Consider the following 12,959-nt stretch of genomic DNA (forward strand, 5'->3'; position numbering starts at 1 on the left):
TTCATAGTCATTTCTATATTCTTTTTTTTCAATGCCATTGTCAAAACATTGATCTATTCTTTTAAATGACTTTCACCGAAACAGCAAAACTAACGAAAACCACCCAAGGACCAACGCCTTCCCTTGGCATAACCACAAGCGCTAATGACTCATCATCAACAACGACCCACCGGACAACAACTACAGTCATCTCAGTTCCCACACCAGTTGTATCTGTTCAAGCCACTCTGCTGGAACCTTTTGTGGAAGTATTGAACAATCGCAGCAGTGTACAATACAAAGAACTTGAAACACAAGTAGTATCAATGGTGGGTATCTATTTAAGTGAATACATTAGTTCAATGTTATGAGCTCATCTATCCATCCATCCATTCATCAAACTGATTTCCTCAAAATATTTGAGTTTGCATCAAGCGTGCAGCAGACTAAGTAGGGAAGCCCATACTTCCCTGTCTCCAGACCCAGATTCTTGGTCTAACAGGGGGATACACAAAGCTGCTTCCAGGGCCGCTTTAAGACATTGCCCTTACAGAGTGTTGTAGGTCTTCCCTGCGCGTTCCTTGCAGTTGGAGCAGGCTGGGGATCCTGTGTGGGGATCTGAGCCCAGCCCTCTCCCCATGGTAGGGTTCCGGTTGTTCCGTGTCTGGGCGTATTACAGTCTGTCTGTATGGATGATTCTGTAAGTCTTTTGAAGCACTCTTTGTCTGCCTGTTTGCAATGACCACTTGACCTTGGGAGAAAGAACTAGGGGAATTTAGCCTTTGAAAGCATACATAGGTCATAGGATCCTTTTGCCAATCAAACCCATAAACTACAAGAAGGTATTTATTTTTGGAGGGTCACCTGATTTAATGCAATAATTCTCTTAAAATGAAGCACTAACTGTTGCTCATTTGTTGTGAATTTTGATTCTACTTCCAGTGTGACTTTATCTTCTTCCAAGCATTTGGGACTATTTTCATCCGCACCATTGTTATTGGATTTCGGTAATATTGGAACTATATGAACTGTCTGGTCCTGTTTCATAATCCAGACTTGACTCCTTACTCCTTACTTTTTCCATTCAAGTCAACAAACGGAAAACACTGAAGTAGAAGTGGACCTGGAGTTCAACAATACAATATCCGCTCCAATCCCAGAAGCTGCTGTGGTTGTAGAAACATTGGTACAAGCTGTAAAGAGTCCCAACAACAATTTCCACCTCACTTTGGACCCAGACTCTGTTGTTGTAATTTGTAAGTCAAAATTTCACATTCTCTTCTTTCAACATTGTTTCAGAAGTTATTTACTAATCTTTCCTTTTGTTTTCAATTTAGCTACAGAAACAACAACAACAACAACTCAGGAATCTTCAACAACAAACAGTCCTATGTCAACAACTCGTGGACTTACAACTCATGAACTAACAAGACCTAAGACAACTGTTGACAGTTTAACTGCTGACAAACTAACATCGATTGACGACTCAACGGAGACTATTGACAAATCAACAACTACCTTTGATATATCGACAGCCAATATTGACAAATCAACACTTCTTTTTGATGCATCAACAATTGCTGTTGACGGATCTACAACGGATGTTGATGGATCAACAGTTGTTGATAAATTAAGAACTCCTACTGCCGGACCAACAACTGTTGGTGGATCAACAACTGAAGTCACTGAATCAACACCAGCAAATGAAAAATCAACTACTGTTGTTCAATCAACTCCCTTTGACAAGTCAACGGCAAGTGTTGATGAATCAACAACTACAATTGCCAAAATAACTACAATTGAAGAGTCCTCAACTCCAATCGACAAATCAACAACTGTCATTGATAGGTCAACTACTCTTGATGAATCAACAACTACTTTTGACCGACCGACAGTTGTTAATAGATCAACAACAACTATTGACCAAGCAACAGTTGTTGACTCAACAATTATCGTTGACAGGTCAACAGCTATTGACCAATCAACTACTGTTAATGTTCAAACGGGTGATGATGGATCAACAATTGAATTTGACAGATTAACAAGTGCTGACAAATCAACTGCTAGTGACGAAACAACAGCAATAACCGAGGAATCAAGACTTACTCTTGATGAATCAACTGCTCCTATTGGGAACTCAGCAACTCCTGCTGATGCGTCAACAATTGCTTTTGACAAATCAACAACAGCTGTTGATGGATCAACTACTCTTGATGAATCAACTACTTTTGACAAACCAACAGCCACTAGTGATGAATCAATAACCGTTATTGACAAATTAACAACTCATTTTGAATCAACAGTGAATACTGACAAAATAACTACTATAGATGAATTCACAATTACTGTTGATGAATCAACCCCTCTTGTTGATGCATCAACAATTGATGTCAATAGATCAACGGCAGTTGATGGCTCAACCACTATTGACACATCAACAGCTGTTGTCAAATCAACAACTATTGCTGAATCAACAGTTACTGTTGGTGAATCAACAAGTGCTGTCAACGGACCGACTGTTCTTGATGAATCAACGACGACTACTAAAGAATCAACTACTATTGACAAATCGACAGCTGTCATTGGATCAACAACTGGTGTTGGTGGCTCGACTGGTATTGATGAATCAACAAGTTATTTTGATGTATCAACAGTTGTTGTTGGATCAACAATTGAAGTTGACGGATCGACAATTGACAAATCAACTTCTATTGACATAACTACTGATGACAAATCAACATTAACGATCGACAAATCTACAACAATTGACGAATCAACTACTCTTGACAAATCAACATTAACAATCGACAAATCAACTACTGACAAATCAAAAGCAACTACTAATAAACCAACAGCAACTACTGACGAATCAACAACTGCCATTGACAAATCAACAGCTGTTGTTGGATCAACAATTGTATTTGACGGATCAAGAACTACTGACAAATTAACTACTTTTGACAAATCAACAGCAGCTACTGCCAGACCAACAACTACAATTGGCAAATCCACAATAACCGTTGAAGAATCAACACCCTTTGTTGATGCATCAACTACTATTGATGAATCAACAAGTTCTTTTGATGACTCAACAGCTGTTGTTAGTGCAACAATTGTAATTGACAAGTCCCCAACAACTACTGACAAATTAATTACTACTGACGAGTTGACAACTACTGACAAATCAACGACTGCTAGGGAATTGACAACAACTACTGACACAGCAACAAAAATTATTGCTGTATCAACAGCTACTACTTACATATCAACAACTCCTGCTGAATCGACAGCTGCTGCCCAATCAACAAAAGCTGCTAAATCAACAATTATCGACAAACTGACAACTTCTGACGAATCAACAACAGCAACTATTGCTGTGTCATCAGCTACAACTTACATATCAACAACTATTGACAATTCAACTAAATCTATTGGCGAATCCACAGCTACGCTTGACATATCAACAGAAACTATTGATGGACCAACACCTTCTGAAGGACCAACAACTACTACGGATAAATCAACAAGCATTACAGATGAATCAACCGCAACTATTGACGAATCGGCTGCTGTTGACAAATCATCAACAATTGCTGATGAATCGACAACACCGACTGACAAGTTGACTAGTGATGAATCAACTAATTTTGACAAATCAACAACTGATATTATAACTACTGAACAACAAGTGACAACTATTGACAAATCAACGTATGCCGATGACAAATCAACAACTCTTGCTGAATCAACTATTTCTGTCGATGCATCAACAACTGTATTTGACAGATCAACAACTGCTGTTCACAAATCAACTACGGCTGATATCGATGGATCGACAGAATCTGTTGATGAACCAACAGGAACTGTTGACAAGTCAACAGCCACAACGGACAATTCAGTAACTAAAAACAAAACTGCTGTTGAAGGATCAACAACTGTTGAACGATCAACAATAACAGTTGATGAATCAACAAAGACTATTGATGTATCAACAACTATTACAAGCAAATCAACAACTCCTGCCGAATTGACAACAACTACTGACAAATCAACAACTGTTGAGGAATTGACAACAACTACTGACAAATCAACAAAAAATATTCCTGTATCAACAGCTACCACGTACAAATCAACAACTCCTGCCGAACCGACAACTGCTGCCCAATCAACTGCTGACAAATCATCAACTATCGACAAACAGACAACTACTGACGAATCTACAACGACTGACGAATTGACAACTATTGCTGTATTGTCAGCTACTACTTACATCTCAACTATTGACAAGTCAACAGAATCTATTGGCAAATCCACAGCTACGCTTGACATATCAACAAAAAATATTGATGAACCAACACCTTCTGAAGGACCAACAACTACTACGGATATATCAACAAGCATTACCGATGAATCAACCGCAACTATTGACGAATCGGCTGCTGTTGACAAATCAACAAGTGTTGAGGGATCGTCTACAAATGCTGACAAATCGTCAACTGTTGACAAATCATCAACAATTGCTGATGTATCGACAACACTAACTGACAAATTGACTACTGATGAATCATCAACTAATTTTGACAAATCAACAACTGATAAAATAACTACTGAACAACAAGTGACAACTAATGACAAATCAACAACTCTTGCTGAATTAACTACTTCTGTCGATGCATCAACAACTGTATTTGACAGATCAACAACTGCTGTTCACAAATCAACTACGGCTGCTATCGATGGATCGACAGGATCTGTTGATGAACCAACAGTGACTGTTGACAAGTCAACAGCTACAACGGACAATTCAGTAACTAAAAACAAAACTGCTGTTGAAGGATCAACAACTGTTGAAAGATCAACAATAACCGTTGACGAATCAACAAAGACTATTGCTGTATCAACAACTATTACTAGCAAATCAACAACTACTGCCAAATTGACAACAACTACTGACAAATTGACAACTGTTGAGGAATTTACCACAGCTACTGACAAATCAACAAAAAATATTTCTGTATCAACAGCTACCACTCACAAATCAACAATTCCTGCCGAACCGACAACTGCTGTCCAATCTACAACTGCTGACAAATCAACAACTATCGACAAACGGACAAATATTGATGAATCACCAACAACTACTGACGAATCGACAACGACTTACAAATCAACAACTCCTGTTGAACCGACAACTATCGACAAACTGACAATAACTACTGACGAATCAACTACAACTACTGAAGAATCGACAACTATTGCTGTATCATCAGCTACTACTTACATATCAACAACTATTGACAAGCCAACAGAATCTATTAGCAAATCCACAGCTACGCTTGACGTATCAACAGAAACTATTGATAAACCAACACCTTCTGAAGGACCAACTACTACGGACAAATCAACAACTACAAATGATGAGTCAACCGCAACTACTGACGAATTGACTGGTGTTGACAGACCAACAACTGTTGACGGCTCGTCAGCAACTTTTGATGAATCAGCAACAACCGACAAATTGACTACTGATGAAAAATCAACTAATATCGACAAATCAACAACTGCTAAAATAACGACTGAAGAACGAGCGACAACTATTGACAAATCAACAGCTACGACAGAAAACTCTACAACTTCAATTGACAAATCAACAACCATTACTAACAAATCAGGAACTACTACTGACGGATCAACACTGGATGAATTTACAACTACTGATGAATCAACAACTCAGACAACTGCAGTCATCTCAGTTCCATCACGAGTCGTGTCTATTGAAGGCACTCTGGAAGAAACTTTTGTGAAAGAATTGAAAAATCAGAGCAGTGAACAATACAAAGAACTTGAAACACAAGTGGTATCAATGGTGCGTAAAGATTTAAGGTGTTTTAATTACAGGCAAAAACTTTTAGTTGGACTCTGTGGTGGCTGACCTCTGTCACGGGTTCTGTATCTTTATGGCTAGAATGTCCATGCACCACATTGGTGTAGAGGGTGCCCATTTTTCCCACTCTTTGTTAGATCTAGAGGAGGCTGAGGCAACACGTAAGCATACTGGAGTTGTATTCCCGGCACGTTCAACTGTGAAAATGCCTGGGGGCTGGGTTGTCCCCAGTTGAGCTGGAGACTGGGAAGTCTATACCTCTATGGTTAGACTGAGGCCCCTGTCACCCGAACTCACATGTACATATGAAAATGGATGGATGGATAGACTGTTTCATGACATATTGAGCTAATGCAACCATTTTCTGTGATCACTTACTTTAACTGAAGTGAACTGATTCTTATTATAGTGTGACCAGATCTTCTTGCAAGAATTTGGAACCATTTTCATTCGGACCATCATTAATGGATTTAGGTAATATTTTAAATACAGGAAGCATGTGGCAATTTCAACTTGTTCTCCCGTCTGAATACATAATCTTTGATTATATTTTTAGTCCACAGAAGGAAAACACAAAAGTCGAAATGGACCTGGAGTTCAACAATTCGGCACCGACTGATCATATCCCAGAAGCTGATGTTGTCGTTGAGACATTGGTACAAGCTGTGAACAGTAGCATCAACAATTTCCCGCTCACTTTTGCTCCAGACTCAATTGCAGTCATTTGTAAGTTAAGACCTCTGTAATCACCACCAAATTATCTTCAGTTAGCATTAATGAAACGTTTTGTTGTTGTCAATTATTTTTTTTTAAACAGCCAAAGCATCAGAAACTACAACAACTGAAGAGCCATCACCGACAGATGTGCCAACAGTCACCCATGTCCCCACCACTCAACAGCCAACCATCAGCCGTGGGCCAACAACTCAAGGGCCAAGCACCACTCAGGGGCCAGCCCCCACTGATCAGCCAACCACCACCCATGTCCCTGCAACTCAAGGGCCAACCACCACCTATGTCCCTACAACTCAAGGGCCAACCACCACCTATGTCCCTACAACTCAAGGGCCAATCACTACCGATATCCCTACCACTCAAGGGCTAACCCCCACCCTTGTCCCAGCAACTCAAGGGCCAACCACCACTCAAGGGCCAGCCCCCACTGATGAGCCAACCACAACCCATGCCCCTACAACTCAAGGTCCAACCACCACCCATGTCCCTGCAAGTCAAGAGCCAATCACTACCGATATGCCTACCACTCAAGGGCCAACCCCCACCCTTGTCCCTACAACTCAAGCGCCAACCACCACCCACGTCCCTTCAACTCAAGTGCCAACCACCACCCATGTCCCTACAACTCAAGGGCCAACCACCACCCATGTCCCTACAACTCAAGGGCCAACCACCACCCATGTCCCTACAACTCAAGCGCCAACCACCACCCACGTCCCTTCAACTCAAGTGCCAACCATCACCCATGTCCCTACAACTCAGGGGCCAACCACCACCCATGTCCCTACAACTCAAGCGCCAACCACCACCCACGTCCCTTCAACTCAAGTGCCAACCATCACCCATGTCCCTACAACTCAGGGGCCATCCACCACCCATGTGCCAGCAACTCAAGGGCCAACCACCACTCAAGGGCTAGCCCCCACTGATGAGCCAACCACAACCCTTGTCCCTACAACTCAAGGGCCAACCACCACCCATGTCCCTACAACTCAAGGGCCAACCACCACCCATGGCCCTACAACTCAAGGGCCAACCACCACTCATGTCCCTACAACTCAAGCGCCAACCACCACCCACGTCCCTACAACTCAAGGGCCAACCACCACCTATGTCCCTACAACTCAGGGGCCAACCACCACCCATGTCCCTACAACTCAAGGGCCAACCACCACCCATGTCCCTACAACTCAAGGGCCAACCACCACCCATGTCCCTACAACTCAAGGGCCAACCACCACCCATGTCCCTGCAAGTCAAGGGCCAATCAGTACCGATATCCCGACCACTCAAGGGCCAACCCCCACCCTTGTCCCTACAACTCAAGCACCAACCACCACCCATGTCCCTTCAACTCAAGTGCCAACCACCACCCATGCCCCTACAACTCAAGGGCCAACTACCACTCAAGGGCCAGCCCCCACTGATGAGCCAACCACAACCCTTGTCCCTGCAACTCAAGGGCCAACCACCACCCATGTCCCTACAACTCAAGGGCCAACCACCACCCATGTCCCTACAACTCAAGGGCCAACCACCACCCATGTCCCTACAACTCAGGGGCCATCCACCACCCATGTGCCAGCAACTCAAGGGCCAACCACCACTCAAGGGCTAGCCCCCACTGATGAGCCAACCACAACCTTTGTCCCTGCAACTCAAGGGCCAACCACCACCCATGTCCCTACAACTCAAGGGCCAACCACCACCCATGTCCCTACAACTCAAGGGCCAACCACCACCCATGTCCCTACAACTCAAGGGCCAACCACCACCCATGTCCCTACAACTCAAGGGCCAACCACCACCCATGTCCCTACAACTCAAGGGCCAACCCCCACCCTTGTCCCTACAACTCAAGCACCAACCACCACCCATGTCCCTTCAACTCAAGTGCCAACCACCACCCATGTCCCTACAACTCAAGGTCCAACCACCACCCATGTCCCTGCAAGTCAAGGGCCAATCAGTACCGATATCCCTACAACTCAAGGGCCAACCACCACCCATGTCCCTACAACTCAAGGTCCAACCACCACCCATGTCCCTGCAAGTCAAGGGCCAATCAGTACCGATATCCCGACCACTCAAGGGCCAACCCCCACCCTTGTCCCTACAACTCAAGCACCAACCACCACCCATGTCCCTTCAACTCAAGTGCCAACCACCACCCATGCCCCTACAACTCAAGGGCCAACCACCACCCATGTCCCTACAACTCAAGGGCCAACCACCACCCATGTCCCTACAACTCAAGTGCCAACCACCACCCATGCCCCTACAACTCAAGGGCCAACCACCACCCATGTCCCTACAACTCAAGGTCCAACCACCACCCATGTCCCTGCAAGTCAAGGGCCAATCAGTACCGATATCCCTACAACTCAAGGGCCAACCACCACCCATGTCCCTACAACTCAAGGGCCAACCACCACCCATGTCCCTGCAAGTCAAGGGCCAATCAGTACCGATATCCCGACCACTCAAGGGCCAACCACCACCCATGTCCCTACAACTCAAGGGCCAACCACCACCCATGTCCCTTCAACTCAAGTGCCAACCACCACCCATGCCCCTTCAACTCAAGTGCCAACCACCACCCATGGCCCTACAACTCAAGGGCCAACCACCACCCATGTCCCTACAACTCAAGGGCCAACCACCACCCTTGTCCCTACAACTCAAGGGCCAACCACCACCCATGTCCCTACAACTCAAGGGCCAACCACCACCCATGTCCCTACAACTCAAGGGCCAACCACCACCCATGTCCCTACAACTCAAGGGCCAACCACCACCCTTGTCCCTACAACTCAAGGGCCAACCACCACCCTTGTCCCTACAACTCAAGGGCCAACCACCACCCATGTCCCTACAACTCAAGGGCCAACCACCACCCATGTCCCTACAACTCAAGCGCCAACCACCACCCATGTCCCTACAACTCAAGGGCCAACCACCACCCATGTCCCTACAACTCAAGGGCCAACCACCACCCTTGTCCCTACAACTCAAGGGCCAACCACCACCCATGTCCCTACAACTCAAGCGCCAACCATCACCCATGTCCCTACAACTCAAGGGCCAACCACCACCCATGTCCCTACAACTCAAGGGCCAACCACCACCCATGTCCCAACAACTCAAGGGCCAACCACCACCCATGTCCCTAACACTCAAGGGCCAACCACCACCCATGTCCCTACAACCCAAGGGCCAAGCACCACACATGTCCCTACAACTCAAGCGCCAACCACCACCCTTGTCCCTACAACTCCAAGGCCAACCACCACCCATGTCCCTGCAACTCAAGGGCCAACCACCACCCATGTCCCTGCAACTCAAGGGCCAACCACCACCCATGTCCCTGCAACTCAAGGGCCAACCACCACCCATGTCCCAACAACTCAAGGGCCAACCACCACCCTTGTCCCTACAACTCCAAGGCCAACCACCACCCATGTCCCTGCAACTCAAGGGCCAACAACCACCCATGTCCCAACAACTCAAGGGCCAACCACCACCCATGTCCCTACAACTCAAGCGCCAACCATCACCCATGTCCCTACAACTCAAGGGCCAACCACCACCCATGTCCCTACAACTCCAGGGCCAACCACCACCCATGTCCCTGCAACTCAAGGGCCAACCACCACCCATGTCCCTACAACTCAAGCGCCAACCACCACCCTTGTCCCTACAACTCCAAGGCCAACCACCACCCATGTCCCTACAACTCCAAGGCCAACCACCACCCATGTCCCTGCAACTCAAGGGCCAACCACCACCCTTGTCCCTGCAACTCAAGGGCCAACCACCACCCATGTCCCTGCAACTCAAGCGCCAACCACCACCCTTGTCCCTGCAACTCAAGGGCCAACCACCACCCTTGTCCCTGCAACTCAAGGGCCAACCACCACCCATGTCCCTGCAACTCAAGCGCCAACCACCACCCATGTCCCTACAACTCAAGCGCCAACCACCACCCTTGTCCCTACAACTCCAAGGCCAACCACCACCCATGTCCCTACAACTCCAAGGCCAACCACCACCCATGTCCCTGCAACTCAAGGGCCAACCACCACCGATGACCCTACAACTCAAGGGCCAACCACCACCCATGTCCCTGCAACTCAAGCGCCAACCACCACCCATGTCCCTGCAACTCAAGGGCCAACCACCACCCATGTCCCTGCAACTCAAGGGCCAACCACCAACCTTGTCCCTGTAACTCAAAGGACTACTGCTCCGAATCCAACAACTCAAGCAGCAGTCCCTACATCTTCACCACCGGTTGTTGTGCTGTCAGCAACTTTGGAGGAGCCGTTTGTGGAAGAATTCAATAATGTCAACAGTGCACAGTACCAAGCTCTTCAAAATAGAGTTGTCACATCTGTGGGTCCAGTTGTCATCTTGAGTATGGTTTTCTTTTCTATTGTTTCTATTATCTAATTTGTCTTTTTTTCCCCTCCATGTCACAGTGTGACGCAATCTACAGGCAGAGATTCGGTTTTATCTTCATCCGCACCTTTGTTATTCGGATTTTGTAAGTTTATGCAAATGTTTTGCATTAGAGTATTTCCAACAGAGACTAGATTGTTCGTTTTTGCAATACAGCCGTGCTGTGTTGTTGACACGAATGGAAAATACACGCGTGGACGTCGGACTGGAGTTCAGGAACACATCTTCGACTCCTGCGGATGAGGTTGTCGTCGCCACCTTAGAGGAAACACTCGGTCAGCCCAACAACACGTTCAACGTCAGCCTCGTCGCCGAAAGCATTCAAGTCATTCGTGAGTCTACTGACGTGAAAACCTTTTGGATTTTTGCTGTGCCATCATTTTGTCTGTTCGACCGGTATTATCGGAAATTGTTGTAATTTTTGTTGGAGTAAAATTGTTGTGTGGACTAGAGTTACCCAAGTGTTTTCCAATTGTCTTTCTAGAATCTCCACACAAAACAAATTCAACGACCGCAAAAGCCAACACCACTGCGGCTCCAGCAACGACCGCCACCGTTACTAGCGCTACGTCACTCATCACGCGGACTTTGAGGTTTACGTCCGTTGGCGAGACTTTCACAAGCGACTTGCTCAATCAGTCGTCTACCGCGTTTGTCAGTCGAGCAGCTCTCATCAAGACGACGGTGAGGTGCTAGGAATGCTCTCTTTACCAAATTATTAATAGAAGAAAAATGCTTTCATTGTCAGAATTCAAACTCAAAGAAAAACAAAGCTGATAAGTTATGATGCTTTCTCCGCAGCTTGAGCCACTCTACAACATCACATTTTCATCGTTTAAAGACCTGACAGTAACATCATTCAGGTAATGTATAAAATAAAAAAAATAAAAAAACACCATATAAGTAGAACTCTATGTCTCGTATTCATAAATCAGGATTTTATAATTATTATACATATATTTTTTTTTGCAGTAACGGCTCCATAATCAACAACATGGACTTGAGATTCACATCTAGCTTGGTGCCCAGCAATAACGCCATTGCTAACGTTTTAATCAACGCCGCGCCCAACATCACGGCCTTCAACGTGAACACCTCATCCATTTTTGTGGACGGCATACGTAAGCTATATCATAAAAAATTTTTTTTAAAAAATGTGATTTTGCACAATGTTTCGAGGTGTATTGATTTATGTGTTTATTTTTTTTTCAATAGTGGTTTCAAGTGGAGCGAGACATAAGACGAGCCGCATCACCGCATTTGGCGTGGTGCTGTTGTCGTGGTTACTGGCGAGCCAGCAGTAGCCTCTTTGGGCCCGTTTGACAAATAAGGGTCGGGGGGCCCAAAACGGGTCCCTTGGGGGTCGCCGATTGTTGCATCATTAAGTTACATGTATATGGAAATGTTGCATTTATCACTCAACGCACATTGTATATGAATTTTGTAAGCTGTATGAAAATTAAAGACTTTGCACAGTGTGTAAGAATTAAAGCCTTCAAACATTTTGAAATTAAAGCCGTAATACACTGTATGCTAATTCAGACTTAGCATACTGTATAAAAATTTAAGTCTCCAGATACTACTACCTTGAATTAAAGTTTTTGGTCACTGTATTAAGACTTGAAACCTTTCGACGACAAGAACTAACATCTTTACAAACTGTATACGAATGAAATCCTTTTTAGATTGTACAAGCACAAAAGCCTTTGAGCGTTGAATAGAAATGAAAGCTTTTGTACAATACATTTTAGAACCTTTAGAAAAGTGGGGAAAAAGTAATATGGAAAAATTACAATAATTTGTGTTTCTGGGATTTATCGCCACTTATTTGTTGTGTGGCCACTGCCTTTAAAAAAAAAAATAAAACCTTTGCACGTTAGATAATAATTAAAGTTATTGT

The 12,959-nt window shown here is 44.9% G+C and overlaps 1 protein-coding gene across 1 annotated transcript in view; it reads left to right on the plus strand.

The window, feature by feature from the left end:
- LOC148338840 (uncharacterized) overlaps positions 1–12,476 on the plus strand; it is a 32,023-nt gene extending 19,547 nt beyond the window's left edge. Inside the window, exons 65-82 of the mRNA XM_088293508.1 lie at positions 85–308; positions 922–986; positions 1,069–1,235; positions 1,317–1,643; positions 2,634–3,220; positions 6,273–6,337; positions 6,420–6,589; positions 6,681–6,776; positions 7,197–7,312; positions 7,361–7,843; positions 8,030–10,011; positions 10,045–10,993; positions 11,080–11,144; positions 11,216–11,391; positions 11,544–11,743; positions 11,861–11,922; positions 12,032–12,180; positions 12,275–12,476. Coding sequence (XP_088149634.1) covers positions 85–308; positions 922–986; positions 1,069–1,235; positions 1,317–1,643; positions 2,634–3,220; positions 6,273–6,337; positions 6,420–6,589; positions 6,681–6,776; positions 7,197–7,312; positions 7,361–7,843; positions 8,030–10,011; positions 10,045–10,993; positions 11,080–11,144; positions 11,216–11,391; positions 11,544–11,743; positions 11,861–11,922; positions 12,032–12,180; positions 12,275–12,363 — 5,972 coding nt within the window. The 3' untranslated portion in view covers positions 12,364–12,476. The remainder of the gene's footprint in view (positions 1–84; positions 309–921; positions 987–1,068; positions 1,236–1,316; positions 1,644–2,633; positions 3,221–6,272; positions 6,338–6,419; positions 6,590–6,680; positions 6,777–7,196; positions 7,313–7,360; positions 7,844–8,029; positions 10,012–10,044; positions 10,994–11,079; positions 11,145–11,215; positions 11,392–11,543; positions 11,744–11,860; positions 11,923–12,031; positions 12,181–12,274) is intronic.
- The last annotated feature ends 483 nt before the right edge of the window (positions 12,477–12,959 follow it).

This window comes from Idiotropiscis lumnitzeri, chromosome 4, assembly GCF_059441095.1.
Source record: "Idiotropiscis lumnitzeri isolate Australia: NSW breed Sydney's pygmy pipehorse chromosome 4, RoL_Ilum_1.0, whole genome shotgun sequence".
Classification (NCBI taxonomy): domain Eukaryota; kingdom Metazoa; phylum Chordata; class Actinopteri; order Syngnathiformes; family Syngnathidae; genus Idiotropiscis; species Idiotropiscis lumnitzeri.